Here is a 23,957-nt window from a genome sequence, read left to right on the forward strand (position 1 = left end):
CGAATCCAACTAGGAACCATGAGGTTTCAGGTTCAATCCTTGGCCTTGCTCAGTGGGTTAAGGATCTGGTGTTGCCGTGAGCTGTGGTGTAGGTCACAGATGTGGCTCGGATCCCACATTGCTGTGGCTCTGGTGTAGGCCGATGGCTATAGCTCCGATTAGACCCCTAGCCTGGGAACCTCCATTTGCTTCAGAAGTGGCCCTAGAAAAGGCAAAAAGACAAATAAATAAAACAGCTTTTATTTTTCACTTACTTGGGAGAATTTAATTGGATGTTCTTGAAGTCAGCCATTAAGTATTTTCTCTTTTTAAAAAATTTCAAGTGTAATATATACAAATCAAATACTAATCAGAAATTAAGTTATAAAAGGGAAGTGCTCATATAAGTTCAAATTATTCCTGAAAATCCCTAGAAATTTCCTCACTAGAGACCAATATCCTGCCTCAAAAAAGCTAACTTATTTTAAGTTTTAGAATAAATTGCCATTTCTTACTTTGAATGCTAAATGCAATACAATTGACCCTTGAACAACACAGAGAGTTAAGGGCATGACCTTCTTTACAGTCAAAAATCTGAGTGTAATTTTATAATTGGCTCTCCTGGTTCCTTCATATCCAAAGTTCCAAATCTTCGGATTCAACCAACTGTGGGTGGTGTATTTGCTATTGAAAAAAATCTGGATCTAAGTAGACTGGTGCAGTTCAGTCCCAAGTCATTCAGGGTCAGCTGTAGTTGCTTGGGTTGAGTGAGGGTTTGTAAGTGAAAATCCACTTAAAATGCCCTTGGGGGAGTTCCCACTGTGTTGCAGCGGTACTGTTGTCTCTGTGGCAGCACGGGTTCCATCCCTGGCCCAGCACTGCAGTAGGTTAAGGATCTGGCATTGCCACAGCTGTATTGAAGTTCAGCTGTGGCTCAGATTTGATTCCTGACCTGGGTACTTCCATATGTTCTGGGTGCAGCCAAAAAAAATAAATAAAATGTCCTTGGAAGAAAATCTCTTAATTATGCATTAACATAGATATGTATAGTTTTGTTACAAGCACTCTACAGCAGTGTGTGTGCATGAGTGTGTGTAAAATGTGTACTTCATGCTCAGGATTCATGGAAGGGATCTCATTTAGAAAGTAAGTTATTTTAAGCATTTTGCTGCTTATATCACTTTGGCAATTCTGTGAAGATTCCAACTTGCTGATTCTTTTTTTTTTTGGCCACACCTGCAGCATGTGGTAGTTCCCAGGCCAGGCCAGGGATCCAACCCGCACCACAGCAGCAACCCAAACTGCTGCAGTGGCAATGACAGATCCTTAACCTGCTATGCCACAAGGGAACTCCTGATTCTTATTTTTTATAGTTACTTTTGTTACTGATTTATCAGTTTCTCTGACTTACTTGATCTTTGTTTTTCTTTGTCCTCATTTAATTCCTCAGTATCTGTGGGAGGGTGGATAAAGATATCATTATACATTGGACAAGGCTTTTAATTTCTTTTTTTAAATTGAAGTTTAGTTGATTTACAACATTGTGTTCATTTTTGCATTACAGCAAAATGATTCAGTTATACATATATATATTCTTTATTAACATTCTTTTCCATTATGATTTATCTCAGGATATTGAATATAGCTCCCTGTGCTATACAGTAGGACCTCATTGTTTATCCCTTCCATATGTAATAGTCTGCATCAGGCTTTTAATTTCTTTTTAATGGTTCTAAACCCTCAAGCCACTCAGCTTCCTGCCTTAGCTCTGGCTTCCTTTGTTGGCTATTTCAGGCTTGGTTGCATCCTTTGCCCGGTGGGATGCTGGTATTGAGTGCAGGAGGCCCTGAAATAATCAGTCTTACGTTTTTCCCTATGAGGATTTGGTGCCAAGGAGGTTGAACACATGTGTGACACAGCCTCACTATATCTTCAAGCACCATATGTGCTGTCAGCTCCAGTCAGGTCCAGATGCAGGACTAAGGGAGCAGCAGATAAAGGTCCCTGTGTCCATCCAGGACACCTGCTCCGTGGATGGGGGGGCTGACCCCCTGTCCTGCACTGTCTTCATTTTTTTCCCTTGCATTTTGTTGAGTTTTCCCAAGTTAATGCATCTGCCGTGGCTGCTTTGTCACACAATGAACTCAACTGGACTTCCTTCCTCTAGCCATTATTGAATCATAGCCTGTGTGTGTTTTGTCCTTATTTTGTCTCCTCATTTCGAAGTCTGGAAAGTGGAGGTACTGACTTTGCCTTCTTTTACTCCCTCATAGCACTGGAGCTCAGTAATTCCGTGATTCTCCGTAATTCGCTCTAACCCCTCGTAATTTTTCAGCTCCTAACCTAGAGAAACAGTAAGCCTTCAGGCAAGGGGCAGATGCTGCCTGTGCTCGCAGCAGAACCTGCGAGAAGAGCCTGGGGTTCAGCAGACCTGGGTCATCCAGCGCCCCCACCCTCTGGGCCTCTGACAAGATCTCATCAGCCTGACTCTGTTTCCTCACCTGTAATGAGATGTTGGTGGTGCTCACCCTGTAATAATAATCATAGTGAACACGCAGAGTGCTTGGTACTCTAGGCCGGGTGCTGTTCTAAGCACCTTATGGGTCTTAACTATAAGATAGAGTTTGTTTTTATCCTTACTGTGTGGATAAGGAAACCAAAGCACAAAGAGATCAAGTAACTTTTCCCCCAGATCCCATGGCTGGGCCGTAGTGAAACTCATTCCAGTCCCAGCACCTGGCTTCACATTCCTGCTCTTAGCCTCACACACTTGCTGTGGATAGACCCTGAAATGGTAACTGCTTCTCTTGTTGTTATTGTTATTTATTAGTTCACCTTAAAAATTGGGAATGATTGACCTAATGTTTGGAAGGTACTTTAAGGTCCTTTTTTGGCAGATGCAGAGCTCCCTAGATTTATTTGTTTGAGGACATGGTCTCATGGTTTTCTCCTTACAGCCTCAACATCTCTGATGGTTAAGAGACCTGGTCGGTGTTTGGTAAGTGTCTGTTGGCCACATGAGTGAGCGGAAGGAATCTGCGGGCGGAAATCCTTTGTGCTAACAGTCAGCAGACCTGCCTGTAGCCTTGTAACACAGATGTGTCACTAGGTCTCAGTCCACTGTAACCAGAAATAATACCATAGGCTTCCTGGGAGCTACTGCAGGGTTGAGATGCTCTAGGCCAGTGGGTTTGCACTGCTCCTACACAGAGTTACCCTTCATTGCTTGATTTTTTTTTTTCCTTTTTTTTGTCTTTTTAGGGCCACACCTGCAATATATGGAAATTCCCAGGCTAGGGGTCAAATCAGAGCCGTAGCTGCCAGCCTACGCCACAGCCATATCAACGCCAGATCTGAGCCACGTCTGTGACCTATACCACAGCTCCCAGCAACACCAGATCCTTAACCCACTGAGCAAGGCCAGGGATCAAACCGGCGTCCTTGTGGATAGTAGTTGGGTTCGTCACCACTGAGCCACAACGGGAACTCCCCATTGCTTGATATTTTGTTTTTCCCACAGGCCACAAAGTTTTCTGAGCCTGGGTACAAATGTACTAGTGTGTTTGATCAATGTGGTTACTGACTCTGTTTCTTTCTCCCTATGACAGTCCTGAAAGAACAGTCACACTTGGGAAATGGCAGAGGCAGTTTTCCGTCCCCCAAAGAGGAAAAGAAGAGTGTATGAGAGCTATGTGTCTCCGCTGCCAATCCCGCTTGGTCAGGACTGTGGTCCGAACAAGGACTTCAAGATGTTCCAGGCCGAGATGATAAATAACAGCGTGGTTGTGAGGAGTGCAGAAGACATGGCACAGCTCTACAGGAAAGTATGTGTGGGCAGCCCTGAGCCAGCCTCCTCCCCAGCCACCCCCAGACACAGACTGTAAATGATCCAGTGTAGGAGCAGGATCCATTGCCCCAGAGCCATAAGCCCAAGGATCACTGCCGGCCCCAGAGCCATATTTCAGCAATGAGGTTGGGTCATCACATTGATCTTTCGTGCCTTTTGATTAGAAGAGCAACGCATGTTCATTGTAAAAAGGAAGAAAAAAAAAAACAAAAGAAATTCAAGTGCTTTGCAGAAATGTAGTGGGTAAAAAGTGAACATTTCCCACTCCTTCCAATCCCATCCCCAGAAGTAACTGAAGGGTTGCAGGTTGTTCTGGCTCAGGGACAGATCCTCAGTCCTGGGTGAGGACCTCTTAGATGAGGGTGAGTTCCGCTTGTTGCTTTTTTCCGTCAATGATAGGTTTGGGTTGAAACTGGAAACTTGTTTATTTTTGCCCTATAGCTGATTCAGCATTACGGACATTTTTAAAATAGCTTTATTGGGGTATAATTTACAGCCATAAAATTCACCCATTGTAAGTGTACAACTCAGCAACTGTAATAAATTCATACAGTTGTGCAACCGCTGCCCCAGTCCAGTTGCAGAAAGTTCCCTGGTGCCCATTGTACTTAATGCCTGTCCCTACTCCCAGCTTGAGGCACTCCTCATCCACTTCCTGTCTATAAATGTGCCATCTCTAGACATTTTATATTAACTGCATGTTGTAGCCACCTTCCAAAGTGGGATGCAATAGGTGGCATTGACTCTGGTGAGATAAGGGTCTAGGCCAAGGGCCTAGACACATTCACAATGTAACATTAAGAGGCTTCGTGAAGTGTAGACACATGATTTATTCTGATTGTTAAATCTAGGTGGAGGGTAAATAAAAGGTGTTTGTTTTATTATTATTTCAGTTTTCTATGGGTTTAAGTATTTTCTCATTTTAAGAAATGGAGGCGAAATCGATGTTGTTTTTTGGAATCAGCAGGAAGGAGAGGAATAGTACTTCAGTTCTGGGAAGAAGAGAATCAGGGAAGCTTTCTGCACTTGGTGGACGTGGCTCCTACTTTTAGGCTCCTGACCTATGTGTGGAGAAAGCCCTGCCTCTGCCTGCCTGTGGCCTTCAGGTGACCAGACCTGGACTGACACTAGTACTTAGGAGACAAACGGGTGCCCTGGAAACTCCTCAGCTTCCTTCCAGCAATGGGAGAGAAAAAATGCTAGGTCCTCACTAGTAATCGTTAGGGAATCAGAGGCTGTGAAGCAAGTGACGCTCTTGTTAACTTAAATGACTCTTCTGCCTCAGCTGAAAAATTGATAACTAAACTTTTTTCTCTTCCCTGCAGGGTTATTTTGGAAAAGGCATCCTATCTAGAAGCCGTCCAAACTTCACAATTTCAGATCCTAAGCTGGTTGCTAAATGGAAAGGTAAACTGTGCAAAGTTCATTTCTTTCGGCAAATTCCCTTTTTCTTTCATTTTTGATCTTACACTGGATTATATGGTAAAATTCTAGAGGAGATGTAACATGACACTGGCAGTTTTACTGCTAAAAATAGCAACTAGGATAACTCTAATCAAAGTGAAAAGATTCTTGTGAATGGTGAGTATGTGTTTCTTCCAATTTCTGGAATCACCAAGGGTTATTGAGTTCCCATTGTAGCTCAGTGGAAATGAATCTGACTAGTATCCATGAGGATTCAGGTTTGATCCCTGGCCGTGCTCAGTGCTTCTGGGATCCAGCACTGCCATGAGCTGTGGTAGGTTGCAAACACGGCTCAGATCCTGAGTTGCCATGGATGTGGTGTAGGCCTCCAACTGTAGCTCTGATTCGATCCCTAGCCTGAGAACTTCCATATGCCGAGGGTACGTCCCTTAAAAAAAAAGAAAAAAAAAAAAGTGTTAACAGGCTTTTCTGTTAGCTGTGCCTAACATAGTCCTGTTTATGTTGAAGCTACTGAAGATTACATGCCTGCTCACCTGTATGCAAGCTAAGTTTTATGTTTTATTTCTGGAACTGGAATTGAGAACAATAACTATGACACTGATGTGTTTCTTAAAACATACTAATCTGTGTAATTCTCATTTGCTATTCCTCTTTAATTTATAAATCCTGTTGTATTTACATAACTGATACCAGCAGGTTAAACCATAATTAAAAAGGATCTTTTTTTAAGGTCCAATTTTTATTTATTTTTTAATTTATTTTTCTTTTTAGCTTGCAGCAACATCAGATCCTTAACCCACTGAGCAAGGCTAGGGATTAAACTCGAATCTTCACGAACACTAGTCAGGTTCTTTCTCTTTTTCTTTTTCTTTTTTTTTTTTTAAGGGCCACACTGGAGACATATGGAGGTTCCTAGGCTAGGAATCAAATCTGAGCTACAGCTGCCGGCCTACACCGCAGCCACAACAACGCAGGATCCAAGCTGCATCTGAGATCTACACCACAGCTCACAGCAACGCCGGATCCTTAACCCACAGATTGAGGCCAGGGATCAAACCCACAACCTCATGGTTCCTAGTCGGATTCGTTTCCACTGAGCCACGATGAGAACTCCACTAGTCAGGTTCTTAACCCACTGAGCCACAAGAGGAACTCCAGAAAGGATTTTAAAAAACATTTTAGGGAATTAGTTCTCTGGTGATCTGGTGGTTAGGACTGAGTACTTTTACCGCTGTGGCCCAGGTTCAACCCCTGGTCTGGGAACTGAGATCCCACATCATGCCACTGCACACTGTGGCCAAAAACAAACCAAAAAAAACAACAAAAAACTAGTGCAAGAAAAAATACAAATTAAAGCTGCATTGAGATACCATTTCAGCATTCAGAATGGCATAAATCCCAAAGTTTGACAATAGGCCCTTTTGGTAAGGCCCTAAGAAACACTCTTACGTGTTGCACATGGACATACATATGGTATAGCCATTATTGAGGGAAATTTAGTACTGTCTTGAAAAAATCATGTACATTTACTCCCTCCTCCTGGCCCCTGAGAGCCTTGAGATGCTTTGCATCTTTGATTTTGCCTGTTCTAAATATTTCCTATATGAGGAACCCTTTTGTGTCTCTCACCCTGGCCAGTGTTTGCAGGGTTTATCCATAGCACGTATCAGCACCTCATCCTGACTACTAGTCCATTGTATTGATACACTGTGTTTTGTCCATCCATTTATCCAAAGATGATTTTTGGAGTCATTTCTCCTTTTTGGCTGTGGCGAATAATGCTACTCTGAGCATTCACACACAGGTTTCCCTGTGAACATATGTTTTCATTTCTCTTGTGTATATACCTAGGAGCGGATTTGCCTGATCATATGATGATTTTGTCTTAATTTTCTGAGGAACTACTGAACTGTTTTTCATAACACCTGCATCATTTTACATTTCCACTAGCAGTGCATAAGGTTTTCCAATTTTTCCACATCCTTTCCAACACTTGTTATTTTCTGAATTTTTTTGATGATAGCCATCTTAATGGATGTGAAGTGGTAAAGTTTTTCATCTTAATGAAACCTCGTTTATCCATTTTTTTTCTTTTCTTGCACATGCTTTTAGTGTCATATTTACGGAACCATTACCAAATCCAGGGTCTTGCAGGTTTTTCTCCATGTTTTCTTCTAAGAGTTGAATAGATTCAGCTCTTAAATTTAGGTCTTTAATCTTTTTTTATTTAATTTTTATATGATGATATAAGGGTCCAGTTTCATATGTTTTGCATGTGGCTGTCCAGTTGTCCAGTAAAGCATTTACCTTTTTTTAAAATTTTTACATAATGATTTTTATTTTTTTCCATTATAGCTGGTTTATAGCATTCTGTCAATTTTCTACTGTACAGCCGCATTTACTTTTAACCCAGCAGTTCCACTTCTGGGAATTTGTTTTGAAGATACATTGTCAGGGGTTCCCTCTTGGCACAGCAGGTTATGGATCTAGTGTTGTCACTGCAGCAGCACGGCTCACTGCTATGGCATGGGTTCAGTCCCTGGTCCAAGAACTTCCGCATGCCTTAGGTGCAGCCAAAAAGAAAAAAGAAAAAAAAGATAAACTGGCAAAAATATGCAAAGAAAGAGCTCAAAGCTATTCACTGCCACACTGCTTCTAATGGAAACAACCGAAATGTCCATGAGCATGGGAGTACCAGCTGAATAAACTATAGTGTGTTCATATAATGAAGTGCTGTGGAACCAAAGTAGGAATGGGGGCTCAGTAGATATATTTTTCAGGAAAGAAAGCAAGTTAAAGGGAAGTTGGCATGTGTGCTGTGGCTTGTCTGGCGGGAAAGGAATATATATATTTGAAATATAAGGAAGGACAAACTACAATTGTTGTTAATGCCTGTGGGGAGGAATGGAACAGGATGGAGAGGTGAGACTTTATAGATGTGACCTTGGGACCTTGTAAATGTATTACACGATGACAAAATGATGTTAAATTTTTAAAAGCCGTTCTCTTAAAATCAACAGTAACAAGGAATCTGTATATCAAGTTGGTGGTATAGCCATAGGGAAGCTATTTTGAGTGACTTTAAAACATGGTAATTTGACTGTCCAGTCATAACAGGATAGACTCTGTATCACCTGCCACAGTGTTAGTTAACAAACCACCCCCAAGATGGAGTGGCTTTGACCAGCAACCAGCTGCTCCATTTAAGTCAACCGGCTTGCTGAGTATGTCCACTGATGGTGGCAGAATGTGTTCATCCAGCTGGTTAGGTCCAGATCCGTAGGCTGCACCGAAGGACCCGCCCAGTAATGGATCCGGCCTGACTCACTGGTGTCTGGCTGTCCACTGCTCTCGGATGGCGTCATGTGGGATGGGGGTGAAGGGCATCGTGGTGTCGTCTTCCACAGGCAGCCTCGGCATGTTCTCACAGTTATTAGGGTCACAAGCAGGCCAGTGCTTTCCAGCCTCCCCTTGTATCATGTTTGCGTTATTCCATGGACCCAGAGTTGGGGTTTGGCTGATGGAAGACCTGAAGGACCAGGGCCATCAGTGCTGTCAGCCTGCCAGATACTCCAAAGGAAGGGGCATCTTGAGGCTGTTTTCAGCAGTCACCTTGAAGGTGGTGGTGGTGATGCTGTTATGCTGAAACTGTTATGTGTGTAGTATGTGAGAAAACGAATGACTAATTGTATTGGCACGGTTGAGGGCCAGGGTTTTTTTCATGAAACACCTTGTACCAGGAAGCAAGGAAGCTAAAGAAACTCCTAGGCTTGATTCAAAAGAGGCTCCCACTAGCCAAAGGTAGAATCGTTTAGGCATGAGTAAGAGTAATACTGCAGTTTATTTTAAAATCCATTCATGGAGTTTCTATTGTGGCTCGACAGAATAAGAACCCAGCTAGTATCCATGAGGATGTGAGTTTGATCCCTGGCCTTGCTCAGTGGGGTAAGGATGTGGCATTGCTGCAAGCTGCAGTGCAGGTCGCAAATGCAGCTTGGATCCCGCGTTGCTGTGGCTGTGGCATAGACTGGCAGCTGCAGCTCCAGTTCCACCCCTAGCCTGGGAACTTCCATATGCCATAGGTGCAGCCCTAAAAAGTAAAATAAAATAAAATCCATTCATTCATAATAACCCCTTCCACACCATGCTTGAATCCTTAGTTCTTAGTGATACACTGCAGTAGCAGTTATTATTCAGCTGTGGAAGATTCATCATTTGGAAACTGGTTCTCAGGGTAACCAAACAGCGAAGGTTATAGGAAGGTTATTCTCTTTAAAGGAAAATACCCCTGACAAACAAAGAAGAAATGATAAGATGGGAATGTCGCTGCTTTGGGACCTCTAATGAATTACTGGGCCTCGGCGTCTTGCAAAATCTTGGCTGCCTCTGTACACCAATACCAAATAGAAACACGGAGACTTAATTGGAGGAAATGGACCAAGTAGCTTTAATTCCCAGGCAAAGAGGGGAGCGCAGCAGGCTGGGGCCTCAAGGACTATGCCCCCCCCGCCCCACCTTGGAGGGGGTAATGAGGAATCTTATAGTGTTTGAGGAGCAGGGGGTGATCAGCTCATGGATGTTTTCCTGATTGGTGGGTGCTGAGGTGGTTGGGAATCAGCATCATCAACTTTCTCATTCCAGCTGGTCTGGGGTCTGCGTGCTTATGGGGAGCACACAGTTGACTTCTCCACCTGGTGGAGGCTTCAGCACCTCCAAAACAGCTCCGAGGACATGGCTCAGCATATTACCTATAGTCCTTAAAGAAGAACCTACTAAAGGTCCTGGACTTTGTTGAACGACTGAATTTTTTTTCTTTTTTTTTTTCCTCTTTTTGCCTTTACTATGGCCGCTCGCTCGGCATGTGGAGGTTCCCAGGCTAGGGGTCTAATCGGAGCTGTAGCCACCGGCCTACGCCAGAGCCACAGCAACATGAGATCCGAGCCGCGTCTGCAACCTACCTCACAGCTCACGGCAATGCTGAATCCTTAACCCACTGAGCAAGGCCAGGGATCGAACCTGCAACCTCATGGTTCCTAGTCAGATTCGTTTCTGCTACACCACAACAGGAACTCCTAAATTGGTTCTTTGACTACAGTTTTTCTATAGATAATAAGGCAGGTGGAGGACATGACTGGGGGTCTACTCTGGGAAGGCCTCAGGGTCCTGATTGGTTACAGGCATCGATCAGCAGCAACGCTGATGATATAAAAAGAGACCAAAAGACATTCTGTGTCTTCTGATGGAAATGCAGCACCACCTATAAGCAGGTGTCCCTCGGAGTTCCCATCGTGGCGCAGTGGTTAATGAATCCGACTAGGAACCATGAGGTTGCGGGTTCGATCCCTGGCCTTGCTCAGTGGGTTAAGGATCCAGCATTGCCGTGAGCTGTGGTGTAGGTTGCAGACGCGGCTCAGATCCCACGTTGCTGTGGCTCTGGCATAGGCCGGTGGCTACAGCTCCAATTAGACCCCTAGCCTGTTAACCTCCATACGCCGCGGGTGCGGCCCTAGAAAAGGCAAAAAGACAAGAAAAGAAAAAAGCAGGTGTCCCTCAAAAGTTGAGGCTGAATGTGACCAAGCCGCTGGTCCCACCAGCTCACAGGAAACACAGGGACAGAGAGAGGTGCTCACCATGCTGCTCTGGGTACCAACATGCAGTGGAGTGGACCCTGCGGCCGCAGCTCTTCACCCTCAACCACCTTCTCCCCGCTCACCAGACAGTAAGAGCAGGACCAGTGAAACTGAGCAGGCTTATGTTCCCACTGGAATGTCCATGTTAGTTTGAAGGCAGCAAAGTGCCTGTGCCCAGCCTGGAGCAGCGCCCTTAGCAGCCAGACCAGGGAAGGTTCTGCAGGACAGAGGACCCAGTTCTTCAACAAATGAATCACAGAGAAAAAAAGGCCTGGCAGGGAAGCCTGTGTATTAGAATCAACTTCAGAGCAGTTACTCAATTGCATTGTTTGGCCCTTATTTGGATTCTGAGTCAAATAGACTTTAAAAGAAACATTTAATACAATGCATAGATTTTAGATGATGCTGAGGAATTTTAACTTTTTTTTTTTTTTTTAATTGTCTTTTTAGGGCTGCACCTCTGGCATATGGAGATTCCCAGGCTAGGAGTCTAATCAGAGCTGTTGCTGCCAGCCTATGCCAGAGCCACAGCAATACCAGATCTGAGCCGAGTCTGTGACCTACACCACAGCTCATGGCAACGCCAGGTCCCCAACCCACTGAGTGAGGCCAGGGATCAAACCTGCAACCTCATGGTTCCTAGTCAGATTCGTTTCCGCTGCACCACGACGGGAACTCCTTAATTTTAACTTTGTAAAGTGTGATGGTAGTATTATGGTTCCAGTTTTGGTTTTGGGTTTTTTTGTTTTTTTTTAAGTTTTACTGAGGTATAGTTGATTTACAAGATTGTGATAATTTCTGCAGTACAAGAGTGATTCAATTATACACATACACACATCCTTTCTCAGATTCTTTTCCTGCATAGATTATCACCGAATATTTGGTAGAGTTCTCTGTGCTATAGCAGGTCCCTGTTGAAGAGTCCTCACAGAGGAGTTTCTGCTGTGGCACAGTGGGTTAAGAATGCAACTGCAACAGCTTAGGTCACTGCGGAGGCACAGGTTCGATCCCTGGCTCAGTGCTATGGGTTAAGGATCTGGAGTTGCCGCAGCTGTGGCGTTAGTCACCGCTGCAGCTCGGATTCAGTCCCTGGCCCAGGAACTTCCTTATACCACAGGTGTGGCCATTAAAAAAATAGAGTCCTCAGAGAAACACATACTGAACCATTTAAACCTGAAGTCCATCAAGGGATCTGTTTCAGAATAATCTGGGGCCCAGGGGAAGTAGGCACAAGAGATGGAGTATGACTGGCCATGAGTTAATTGTTAAAGCAGCGTGATGGGCACATAGGAGTTTATTATACTATTCTCTCTACCCTTATATGTTTTAAATTCTTCCTTAGAGTTTTATAAAGGGGGGAGAAAAGTCAAGCAAATAGCCTAATACCTTTCTGTCCCATCACCCAGCTTTGGCAGTTACTAATATTTGGCCCCCAAAATAGAAAGTTTTCAAATAGTGTAATCTTCACAGTTGAGAGTCTTTTCCTGACCTACATGGTAACTAAGTTTTAAATTGTGATTGTAATTTGAAGGGAATGAGTTTATGTCGAGGAAACAGATAAAGGCTGTGGGCAGCTCATGTCCATTTGAAGAGATTCTTCAACATTTCGGTTTCAGCCTTACCTTGTTGGCACCACGGCACCTAGGGCTGCTGCCACTGCCTGACCCTACCATGCTTCTGCTGTCTCCCAGCCTGGTGCCTGGTTTCCTCTTCCTCTACCGTGGTCCACCTAGCAAACTATTACTCATTCTTCAGAGCCCTGCCCAATTATTCCTTCTCCTTTGCATTTTTTTCCTAACCCTTCCAGGTAAAGTTAGCCAGTCCCCTTACAATACCCTCTTTATTTGCTCAGATATCAACTTGGGTTAGAATCAATCATATCAGGTCTGTCTCCTCCGTTAGACTGTGAGTGTGACTCACAAGAGGGGATTTGCTTTATCACTTGTGTGGCTTGTACTTGACACATGGGCGGCTGTCAGTACAACTTGCCAATTTGTTGTCTGTTGTTAAATTACCAGGGGAAGGAGGTCACAACACAGAGAAAACTGTCACATTCCTGAAAAGACAGGAGTCTGCACTCCCTTCCCTGGGACTTTAAAGCTGAACAGGTGTTCCAGGCCTTTAGCGCACTGGACAGGAGGCCAGGTCTGGACAAAGAGACACAGCCTGCCCAGAGCAGAGTCAGGGAGAACCAGGACTAAAGCCACACCATTTGGTGACGTGGTTAACATAGATGCCCAGACCTGGACCTCGAGCCCAGAACTCCCAAGCCCATACCCAGAACTGATGCTGCCATGAAGTCTGCTTCAGCAGCCCCTTCCTCAGCCACATGCAGGGGCTTTCCCTCGAGGTGCTTATGGAGCCCCAGGTAAAGTGTAACTTTCCAGCCTTGATCCTCTCATCCAGAAGGGGCGTGAGAATTCAGAGGTGCTAGAGTTCCCTTCTGTGCCTGTGCTGCTGGCCATGGTGTTAAGAAGGATTCCAAGGTCACTCCTGAGCCCAGCAAGAACACCAGCAGATCAGCACCTGTAGGGCTGGGCACAGGGTGACGGTGTGTAAAGTGTGGCTGCTTGAACAGGTCTATTCAGCCTTCCAGGCGTGAGAGTTTGTGAATCTTGAAATTCTTTGTTTTTTTCTAGGCTGTCACTGTTTTTTCCTTTAAGGAAAATTGTCTGAACTAATAGAACTTCTTTGTTGTTGCAGATATGAAGACAGACATGCCTGTAATCACCTCAGAGAAGTAAGTCTTGGTGGACTTTGGACATGGTCAAAATTATGGTTTAAATCACATCTATTTTTAGGTAGCCTTTTCTGATATGGTTCTCAATTTTTTTTTTCTTTGTAGTAGATGTGTCCTTGAGAATTATGTCTGAATGTAATTGTCAAATCATATTTGAGATGCATTAAGTTTATTTTAAAAAATAATCCTAAGCCATATCCTTTGCCAGTTAAATTTCTTCCGCAATATGACCATTTTCCTGTCATGAATGTTGTCTCTAGGTGCTGGGATAACTTAGATTGGAGCTGGCCTCCGTGCCCTGTGTGGGCATAAGTGGCCCTGGCCTCCTCCCTCACTCTGCACTGGTGGGACTAGAGAAAGAATCCTTTCCTCATCCTCTCACAGACATGATTCCTTCTCTGGGCTTGTTTATGTTGTTCCCATTGCCCAGAACACTTGTCCCTCACCCACTAGGCACGCACACTGCCTCGCCGTTCCTGCATGTCCCACAACCCAGCTTACTTGCTGCTTTGCTGGAGCACCCCCCTCCATACCACCACCCACCCCAGCCCTTGTTGGAGGCAGGCTGTTCCTTGGGCTCCCGGTGGTCTGTCTCAGCTCCCTCATCATGTCCATCACACACCTGATCTTGTATTGTCAACACCAAGTGTTGATGGGGGGCAGGGACCATGCCTGGTTCCTCTCTGAGCCGCACCCTTAAGGGTCCCTCAGCAGGATTTTGTTGAGTAAATGCCATCCATCTGAGTCCTCATCATCCATGAGGTACAGCTCAAACTGCAGCTCTTCTGAGAAGTCCCTGGAAAGCGCTCATGCTGCCTTGACTCTTCCTCTTGCACGTGCTGGCCAAATCTGACAGCTGCTTCTGGTCTCCAGCCCCATGGCTAGGGAGCTCCAGGAGGCAATGGCACCTAGGAGATGTCAGGGCTTCTCTGGCTATAGCTGCAGGCTGGGGGTAAGGAGGCCTGAGAGAACCTGGCCCAGCCCCCATCACAGTGGGGGCTGCATCCAGCACTAGGACACAAAAGCCCCTCCCCCAGAACCACATCCTGGTGACTTGAGAGCCAGCCAGTTTGAATATGTGAGGTTCTGGGTGTGGAGGTGGGTGCGGGGATGGCCCCCCATCTGGAGGTTTTCCCTTGATGAGCCAGTGTAGAATGTGCCACACTCTAGGAATTTTACAGATTCGTTTATCAGTTTCCTATGCCCGCCATGACAAAGCGCCACAAACTTGGTTGTTTCAAAGAACAGCAATGTTATTTCAGTTCTGGAGGCCAGAGGTCCAAAATCAAGGCATCAGCAGGGCCGTGCTCCTTCAAAGGCTCTAGGAAGGGTCCGTCCTGCCTGTCTCAGCTTCCAGTGTGGCCAGCAGCCCTTGGCCTTCCTCAGCTCGCAGACCCACCACTCCAGTCCCCTCTTCCATCATCATAGGGTGGCCTCTTTTGCATGTCTCTGTGTCTGTAAGGACACCAGCCAATGTGACCTCATCTTAACTTGACTACATCTTCGAAGACCCTGTTTCCAGATAAGGTCACGTTTGCAGATATCGGATGTGTTCCAGCTGGCCACATCTGACAATTCTGTCAGGAAATTATGCCCTCCCTGCCCCTCTCCCATCAACACTTGATTCATCATCTGTTCATAGTACTTGTAATCACCTAAATATTGTTAAATGTTAGAAAATTAGGCTCATTTTCATTTTTTTAGTTTATTTTCCACCTTAAGTACTTGTAATTGTTTCTTTACTATTCCCTCTGAAAGTTGGATCCATCTTTCAAGTGGACTCACCCTAATGGGTCTTTTCTGGGCATCAGTTGTCCTTGGGTGATAAAAACCTTCCTGTGATCCTTTCTGGAGGCAGCATCCAGACCCAAAGGTGATGCACTTGGGGGGTCAAGTGTGTAAGTTGTGTCCTGGAGGGGCCAGCTCTGAAGGAGGTGCTACCCCCACCTCTCATTTGTGACCATATTCAGCCTGCACTTACTGTGGGCACCATGGGTCAGGCACTGGGTGGGTGCTGGAAGAAGGGGAGGTAAAGGTTCTCCCCTCGGGGATTTACAGTTAGTGGGAGAGGAAGTGAAGACAGTTGACTCTGCTGTAATAAATACTGTGATGGAATGTCACCATCATCATCGTCACAGCCAGTGGTACTGATTCCCCAGCAGTGCCAGGTACCCGTCCATGTGCTTTAGCCATATCATCTCAGTCCATCTTCTTAGGAAATGTCGGGCAGGTGTGGTCGTTTCCATCCTGGATGTAGGAAAGCTATGCAGAGCTGCCCAAGTCCATGAGCTGAGCCCGGTGGTCCAGCACCAGAGCCTGGGGAGTAGGGGTTGTACGTACTGACATTTCTTGAGCACATTCCATGTAATAGGGGCTGTGCTAAAAATGGCTTTATGGATTAGCTCCTTACATTCTCATGTCATCCCTCAGAGCTATATTCTGTGATTATCTGTCTTTGACAAGTAAGGAAACAAAACCAAAGGAGGTTAATTTACTCTCTTGAGTACTTAGACCTAGGCAGCCTAGCTCAAAACCATTGTGCCGTAAACTTCCGACAGTAAATAAGCATTAGTAAGAGGTGCAGAAGGGTGTCTCTGCAGGTGGAAGAGATGTACTCCAGGGCAGAGGCACGTATGGAGCTGAGGCATATTCAGGCCCCACTCCGTGTTCCTGGGCCCTGAGATGGGCCTGCATCACCAGTCTCGTTCCTGCTTCTAATCTTAGTGGCTCCCGTCTCCTTCCGCCACTCTCCCCTTAGGTTTTCCCACTTTTACTTTCCTCTTCCTGCCGCTTCTCCAGCATTTTTCTGGTTAATCGCAGCAGGGCTTTTTAAGGCATTACCAGCCAATGAGAGGACACCTGCTGTGTGACCTGTTGACTTGTTGTGTAGCTGGCTCCTGTGTCACCAGTCTGAATCAGAGGCTTTTGTCCTTTCGTCCACATGCTTTTGCAGCCTCTGTCGCATTGAGTTTCCAGGAGCAGAACATCTGAGCTTGTGAGAGGCAGGAATGTGAGTGATCCTGGGACTTGGCATTTGATACAGCCCAGCAGCCACATCAGATGGTGGTGCTGCTCTAGGGGCAGAACTCTGTTGTCTCACCTGTAACTTTTTGTAACTGGGCAAGTCTTCAGGGATTGCCTTCAAGTTTAATAAACTAATCGCGTATTCTCATTAAGATATACTTTGAGGAATTCCCATTGTGACACAGTGGAAAGGAATCCGACTGGGAACTATGAGATTGCAGGTTCGATCCCTGGCCTTGCTCAGTGGGTTAAAGATCTGGTGTTGCTGTGAGCTGTGGTGTAGGTCACAGACAGAGCTTGGATCCTGTGTTGCTGAGGCTGTGGCGCAGGCTGGCAGCTGTAGCTCTGATTCAACCCCTAGTCTGGGAACCTACGTATGCTGCAAGTATGGCCTTAAAAAGCTAAAAAAAAAAGAAAAGGAAACATATACTTTGAAAAGTTATGGGGGGAAAGGCCATTTCTGTTAGGATGCTTGGATGTGTATGACTGTAACCATTTCTTTCCATATGCAGTAGAGACATCGGTAAATACTGTGAAAAATGACCATTGAAATTCTCACCTTGCTTTCCAATACTATACAGTACTGAACAAAGACACTATGTGTGATGAATGGGATATATATCTGCAAATGTCGTGATACCCAAAACTGAAAATAATACAAAAAAAACCCTGATAAAGGCCATTTTCTCTTTATATTTACCTAAATCATTTGGTCCACCAGTTTTAAATTACATAGATTTTCATACTGTGTTAAGCTAGGATCATTTTTTTTTTCAAATTAGGCAAATTAAATGAAACCCTGTAATAAAACCAAACAAAAAGTAATAGATAATTATTGCAGAGCAGTTAGAAAACACTGAAAAGTGTAAAGAAAACATTTACCTGTAACTCATTATTGAGAAAAACTGCTGTAGGAGTGCCCCTGGTGGGGCAACAGGTTAAGGATCCCCTGTTGTCACTGCCATGGCATGGATACTATCCCTGGCCCTGGAACCTCACATTCCTCAGGTGTGACCCCAAAAAAACAAACTGCTGTAAACTTTTCAGCATATTGCCTTCCTGTATTTTCACATGTTCCACTTTGGTTTTGTTGTTTTCCGGCTGTGCCCTCAGCATGTGGAAGTTCCCCAGGCCAGGGATCAAACCCGTGCCACAGGGGTGACAACGCCACCAGGCTACCAGAGAACTCCTGTCTTAAATATTGACATTTAAGTGTTGTTAGTAAGTGTTTTTCTGTTCTGCAGGTATCAGCGCCGTGTGGAATGGGCCACAGAGCTCCTGCGAAGGCAAGGCCAGGATGAGAGCTCAGTGCGTAGGGTCCTGGAGGATTACACTCAGCCCCTAGAGCATCCTCCAGCAGAAAGGAGCGACGGGGTTCAGTTGTGTGATGAGCTGAGCTCTGACATGGTTGCCAAAATGGAAGGCACGGCCGATGGAGAGAAGCTTTCTGCCACGAATGGTGTTGCAGGAAAGTCACAGGATCTGGAGGATCCCAACAAGCAATCAGACCACCAGCAGGAGAGCTCTGGGCTTGACCCACTAGGTGCGGGTGAATGCATGATGGAGGTCCCCACACCCCTGCCTCCTATCTGCCATGACAGACAGGCCACGCTCCTTCCCATGGGTGGCACTCAGCCTGAGGACCACAGCCAACAGGCCAGTCTCGTCTGTGCCCGAGAGGGAGGGCCTGACCATGAGTACGTGCTGGTGGAGGAAGCCGTGTGTGACGGGAGTGAGAGGGAAGACGCCCCAGCCAGGGACGTAAGTAGGAAAAAAGGGATTGACCACTCTCTCCAAAGCCATCTGTTTCTGGCCCAGAGGAGATGCTGGCCAACTGGGTTGTCCCTCCTCAGAACAGGTAGCAGGCCCATCCTAGTCACCCAGGGTGGGAAAGCTGGTGCAAGACACACATTGCAGACCCTCTGAGGGATCCAGCCGCCCTGGGTCCCAGCCCTTGAACTCAGCTGTGAGGGCTCTTTCAGCTAAAACCTCAACATATTTTAGTAATTTAACTTAAAAAAAAAAATTTATATATATGTATATGTATATGTGTGTGTGTGTGTGTGTGTACACACACACACACACACACACACATACATATATAAAGCAGGTCCAATAGTGTTCTCTCCCTTGTTGAGGAGAAGAAACGCAGCAGTCGTTATACAGTTGAGTATAGCCATGGGGTGGGGTGCAGGTGCAGTGGTCAGTGGTCACAGGAGGGGTGTGGGGGCAGAACAAGAGCCACTTCGTTACGGGAGGGACAGGATGACTGCCCCAGAACTAATAGCTAAAAGTGAGAAGCAGTGTAACAAATAATATATAAAACAGCCATTTGAAAAAATACTCTCTCGCCTTTATAAAGTCTCATTGAGAACCTAGGCGCATGCCTCTGAGGTGCAGTCAGGTGAAAAAAGGCAACACAAAATTGACCAACACAATGATCACAACTGTAGAAAAAACTCATGGGGGATAAGAGAGAGGGAAGAAGTCAAAATGTTAATACAGTTGACCCTTGAACAACATGGGTTTGAACTGCCCAGGTCCACTTACTATACAAGATCCATAGTAAACACTGAAGTGCTGCACAGCCCACAAGTGGTTGAATCCAAGGGTGGGGGTTGGGTTGAGTTCTGTGCAGAGTTTCAACTGCGCAGAGGGTCAGGGCCCCACCCACCTTGTTCACAGGTCAGCTGGGGTAGAAAAACTAAAATTTCCTTTCCTGCGTAAGTAATTTTTAAATGTTTTTTAACAGAATTAATCCAACACATGTGAATCTGGGAAACTTAGAAGAAAAATGTTCACTTTAAAATGCAGCCTCCCCTACATACATATATATAGTGCTTCCGTTGGTTCTGTATGTATTTTATTTTTCAGTTGCCACAAAAGAAGAGACTGATATGCAGAAGAAATCCATACAGGATCTTTGAGTACTTACAGCTTAGCCTAGAAGAGGTATGTTTCCAGCATGTTCGTTTTATCTGTTGAACTCTGGGCCTGGGCAACAGCATATAGATGAGTCCACCTTACACACAGTCCTGTCTGCAGTTCAGTATTGAAATGGCCACAGGCAGCCTCCACAGGAGGCCTGCTTGCACTTCACTCCTCAGCCCTCCTTTCGATTCTCACATGTCCATTTGGGACGTCTTCCCTGTGTCATCCCATAGAGGCCTCAAGGCCATTGTCTGAGCACTTCTTTTCACATCGAGGTTCCACATTGTCCAGATATTGTGTCACTAATGTTTATTGACATTAGTTAATGTTTATTGGCATTAGTGTCACAGGTTTATTGAGATAGTGCACATGCTGTACCATTTCCTCATTTAAAGTGTGCAGGTTAATGGGCTTTAGCGTTTCTGTGGAGTTGCACCAGCTTTTCATAAGCTGTGATGTGTGTCTCAAGTCATGTAGCGACTGCTGACTAGTACACAGATTCTAAGTGTGTCCCTTTGCAGGATTACCAGCGTGTGTTCTCTTAATGCAACACCTGCATCCTCAAAAGTTGGCTGCATGTGACTTTCTAAATGTGGCTCATATTTTCCCTCTTTTTTTGGTGTTCCTCTGTCCTGTAATCACATCGAGTGCAGCACCCCCTCGGTGCTCATGTTTATACTGTGGACAGTGAATTTGATGATGGTGACACCACACTCGAGTCCTTGGCCTTGCCCTTCCCTGGGAGGGGCCCTGCCCACCTGGGCAGCTCCTGCAGCCTCGCGTGCAGATCTGGGTAAATCTGTGGGTGCTTGTTCAGCACATCCACGCTGGTCACTTCATAAATGTGTTTGCAGAGAAGCCATTGCGTCTCTGTTCCCTTCATCTCCTGGCCTCTGCTTCCTTCCTTGTAACGAGGCCAGTGGTACAAAAAACAGGATTTCACAGCAGGAAAGGATCTTTGGAATTATTTACTTCATCTTCTCATGTCACAAATGAGACAACGTTGTCTGTCGTCAAATACAGTAGCCACTAGCCGCATGTGACTGTTTAAAATTGAACAAAATTAAAAATTATTTTCTTGATTGTGCTAGCTACATTTCAGACACTCAGCAGGCACATGTGTGGTTAGCAACTGCTCTATTGGACAGTGCTGTATTACCCATTCTCTAGGTCCTTGACCTCTCCGAGCCTCTCATTTCTTCTTTATAAAGGGAGGGTTATGTAAGACCTCATCCGTAGGATGTTCCGGAATTAAATAATGCACGTGATGGGTTCAGCACCACTCCTGGTATATCGTAAATGCTCAGTAAGTGTTAGGGCCTGCTCTTCTCATCATTATCATCAAGTTACTTGTAAAAGCTATTTAGGGGCTGGTTGGAATCCTTTCTTTTCCAATCAATATTTAGCAAAAATATTCACCGAGTACTTACTTTGTGCCAGGTTCTGGGCTAAGTGCTAACAGCAGAGAGGTGAATACAGTATGGCTCTGGCCCTGTAGATGGCCCAGCGCTAGTTCAGTGTAGTGTGTACACTGGGCCAGCGTGGCACCTCTTGTATACTTGTACCTAGTGCCTGATATCTACCAGGCCTTTGGTAATTATTTGTTAAATGCATGTGTACAAGGTAGGTATAGAATTTGACCGGAAACTGATGGGATCCAAGGGGACACGAGCTAGCTGGAAAGATTTAACAGCTTCGGTGACTCCTACACCTGTTAAAGAATAAGTAAGAGATTGCCAGATGGACACGGGAACAGCCAGCCCTCTCATGCGGTTCAGCCCTGGATGCAGCAGCTTAGGAGGTGAGGTGGGATTGAGGAGGATGTGTCTGCGAGTAGGGGTCTAAACTGGTCCTGGCAGCTCGGGGCACTGCAGGTGTCTGTGTGAGGGCGGGGCAGGACCAGAGCCGGCATCAGTGTGAGTGCAGGCAGGAGAGCTGGCCAACCTCTCTGCTATGGGGAGGCAGCAGTAAGAGGAGAGGGAGGAGTAGGTGTCAGCAGCTAGGGGTTCAGCCTCCTGGCTCCAGGAGGGTGACCAGTTGATGCTTTTTACTGACAAAAAAAAAAGTGTTGCTGTCTTGCCCCCTCTTCCCAAACACCCCCAAAGAAATGCTGGAGTAACAGGAGATAGATGAGGTTGCTGTCATGCTTAGAAGCCAGTTGGTTCTTGAGACTCTTCCAGGAATGTGTTGCAGAAGCGTCCATGGAGCATGTAGCTAAACCCAGCTCTGCTTCCCCACCCCGTTTTGGCAGCTTCCCTCGGATGAATCACCATGTTTGGTGGCACCACCTGTTCAGTGTAATGTGTTTCTATAAAATGTCCATCAGGAGCTCAGGCAGACCTGCCGTGGGGGTTCAAAGCAGTTCTTAGGTGTTGAGAATGGTAATGCCAAGCTGACTTAGAGGTCTGTCTCTGAGAGCTGCTTCTCTTTACACTGCTTTGGGCCCTGACCAGATTTTGTGATAAGACATTAAAACCGTCATTTCACTCATCTTATTAGGACTATCAAAGTAAAAACAGCCTCCACAGACCTCCCCTGTCACTGATGACTTAACTCTAAATGAGACCATATGGTTATAAATCTCATCTTCCGCCCTCTCTTTTTTTTTTTTTTTTGTCTTTGCTAGGGCCACTTCCGCAGCATATGGAGGTTCCCAGGCTACAGGTCTAATTGGAGTTGAAGCCGCCAGCCTACACCACAGCCACAGCAACACAGGATCCAAGCCTCGTCTGCAACCTACACCATAGCTCACAGCAACGCCGAGTCCTTAACCCACTGAGCAAGGCCAGGGATCGGACCCTCCACCTCATGCTTCCTAGTCAGATTCGTTAACCATTGAGCCACGACAGGAACTCCCTGCCCTGTCTTTTAAAGAGAAAGGAAACCAGTTGCATGGAGAAAAACCATTTAGTCACTGCCTATTATGGACCAATTGCACTCGATCCTCTTCTGGTGAAACATGGATCCTAAACCCCTTCCAGGAGCAGAGCATACAGCGGGGGCCTGTTTGCTGGTGTCCCCGTTCTTGGCATCGTCTTGTGTTTATCAGAAAGTTATTTTTATTTCCATGTAGGTGTGATTTTACTCAGCTAGGACCATTTCTCCTGCTTCCCCGAGTGAGTGAAACATGGTGCCACATAATGAAGTTAACAGAAAGATGGGATTTACTTGGTAGGAAATCCCTTTCCAGCAGTGGTGACCAAGAAACTCATGTGCTTACACAAGCCAAATGTGCACTGCCCACTCTCCACAAATTCTACGTAGTTCTTTCTATAATTTTTTTTTCCTCAGCTTAATATGGTTATTTTATGAAGGAAAATCCAGTGAGCAAAGGTTGTTGTTAGACCGTTTTGTTACATCATTTTTCAGTTTAGCTATGTGGTTAATGCATGGAAAATTTCATACAAATGTTTTTTACTGATTCTAAACCATCTTGTGACATTCCCATTTTAATCCTTGAAATTTGAATGAATCATGTATGTTTTAAAATATGTGACCATCGGATGGTGATAAGGACATTAATTTGTATTTAAGGCAAAGAGAAATCAGTATGTTAAATAACTTCTGAAGAAAGTGGGGCAGTTTCTGATGAGCATTTTCTGCTTGTCTTGTTTTAGGCCTTCTTCCTGGTCTATGCTCTGGGATGTCTGAGTATTTACTATGAGAAGGTAAGAGAATTTATTTATACACAATCCACGTAGAAATCTCCCTGATGTTAAAAGTGGGTTGTAGTAATTTCCATATTGCTTTAATACAAATGTGTCTATTTTCAGTGGATAAAATCAGATTGAATTTTTTCTCTAAATCTAGGCTTTGAGTCCTGAATTGGGACTGTTCAGGCAAAAGCCAGTTTTGACCCTTTTAGACTAAATACCATTCCCAGAGACTAGGAGGAGAGCAGTATCTTACATAGCGTTCAAGAAACCTGTGTCACAGTCGTACCAGACACAAACCACAGGAACGAAAACTGCTCATGTTTAACGCCTGCTTCAGGAAGGGCTGTGAGTTGGGTACTTCACTTGCAGTACCCAAGGCATATGGAGGTTCCCAGGCTAGGGGTCCAATCACAGCTGCAGCTGCTGGCCTACACCACAGCCACAGCAACGCCAGATCTGAGCCATGTCCACAGCTTACACCACAGCTCATGGCAACACCAGATCCTTAACCCACTGATCAAGGCCGGGGGTGGAACCCACATCCTCATGAATACTAGTTGGATTTGTTACCACTGAGCCATCATGGGAACTCCCTACCTGCAGTACTTCTGATCCTTATCTCTATCTCTAAGAGTTATAGCTGAGGTCACTGAGGCTCAGGAAATAAGCAGGTCACACAGCTGGTCTGGATAGTTTGGGTTTGAACCTGGTTGGAGGCAGCTCCA

At 45.4% G+C, this 23,957-nt stretch overlaps 1 protein-coding gene across 13 annotated transcripts in view; it reads left to right on the forward strand.

Moving 5' to 3' along the window:
• The window catches only part of TSEN2 (tRNA splicing endonuclease subunit 2), a 61,628-nt gene that overhangs the window by 2,681 nt on the left and 34,990 nt on the right, over window positions 1–23,957 (forward strand). For 11 of the 13 annotated variants that reach the window (XR_014823834.1, XR_014823836.1, XR_014823839.1 and 8 more), the window contains 6 exons: window positions 3,588–3,803; window positions 5,152–5,233; window positions 13,585–13,621; window positions 17,890–18,406; window positions 19,520–19,597; window positions 23,194–23,244. Coding sequence is in view for 4 of the 13 variants with exons in the window: in XM_084989504.1 (XP_084845630.1) it covers window positions 3,615–3,803; window positions 5,152–5,233; window positions 13,585–13,621; window positions 17,890–18,406; window positions 19,520–19,597; window positions 23,194–23,244 (954 nt within the window). In the remaining 9 variants the exon portion in view is untranslated. Of the gene's footprint in view, window positions 1–2,936; window positions 2,978–3,587; window positions 3,804–5,151; window positions 5,234–13,584; window positions 13,622–17,889; window positions 18,407–19,519; window positions 23,150–23,193; window positions 23,245–23,957 lie in introns of all 13 variants that reach the window. The other 2 variants (XM_013981990.3, XR_014823841.1) reach the window with 2 other exon arrangements.

Source organism: Sus scrofa, chromosome 13, assembly GCF_054392235.1.
Source record: "Sus scrofa isolate SSC_HxYL_T2T_F1_AM1 chromosome 13, Sscrofa_HxYL_maternal_Yorkshire_Landrace_v2.0, whole genome shotgun sequence".
Lineage (NCBI taxonomy): Eukaryota > Metazoa > Chordata > Mammalia > Artiodactyla > Suidae > Sus > Sus scrofa.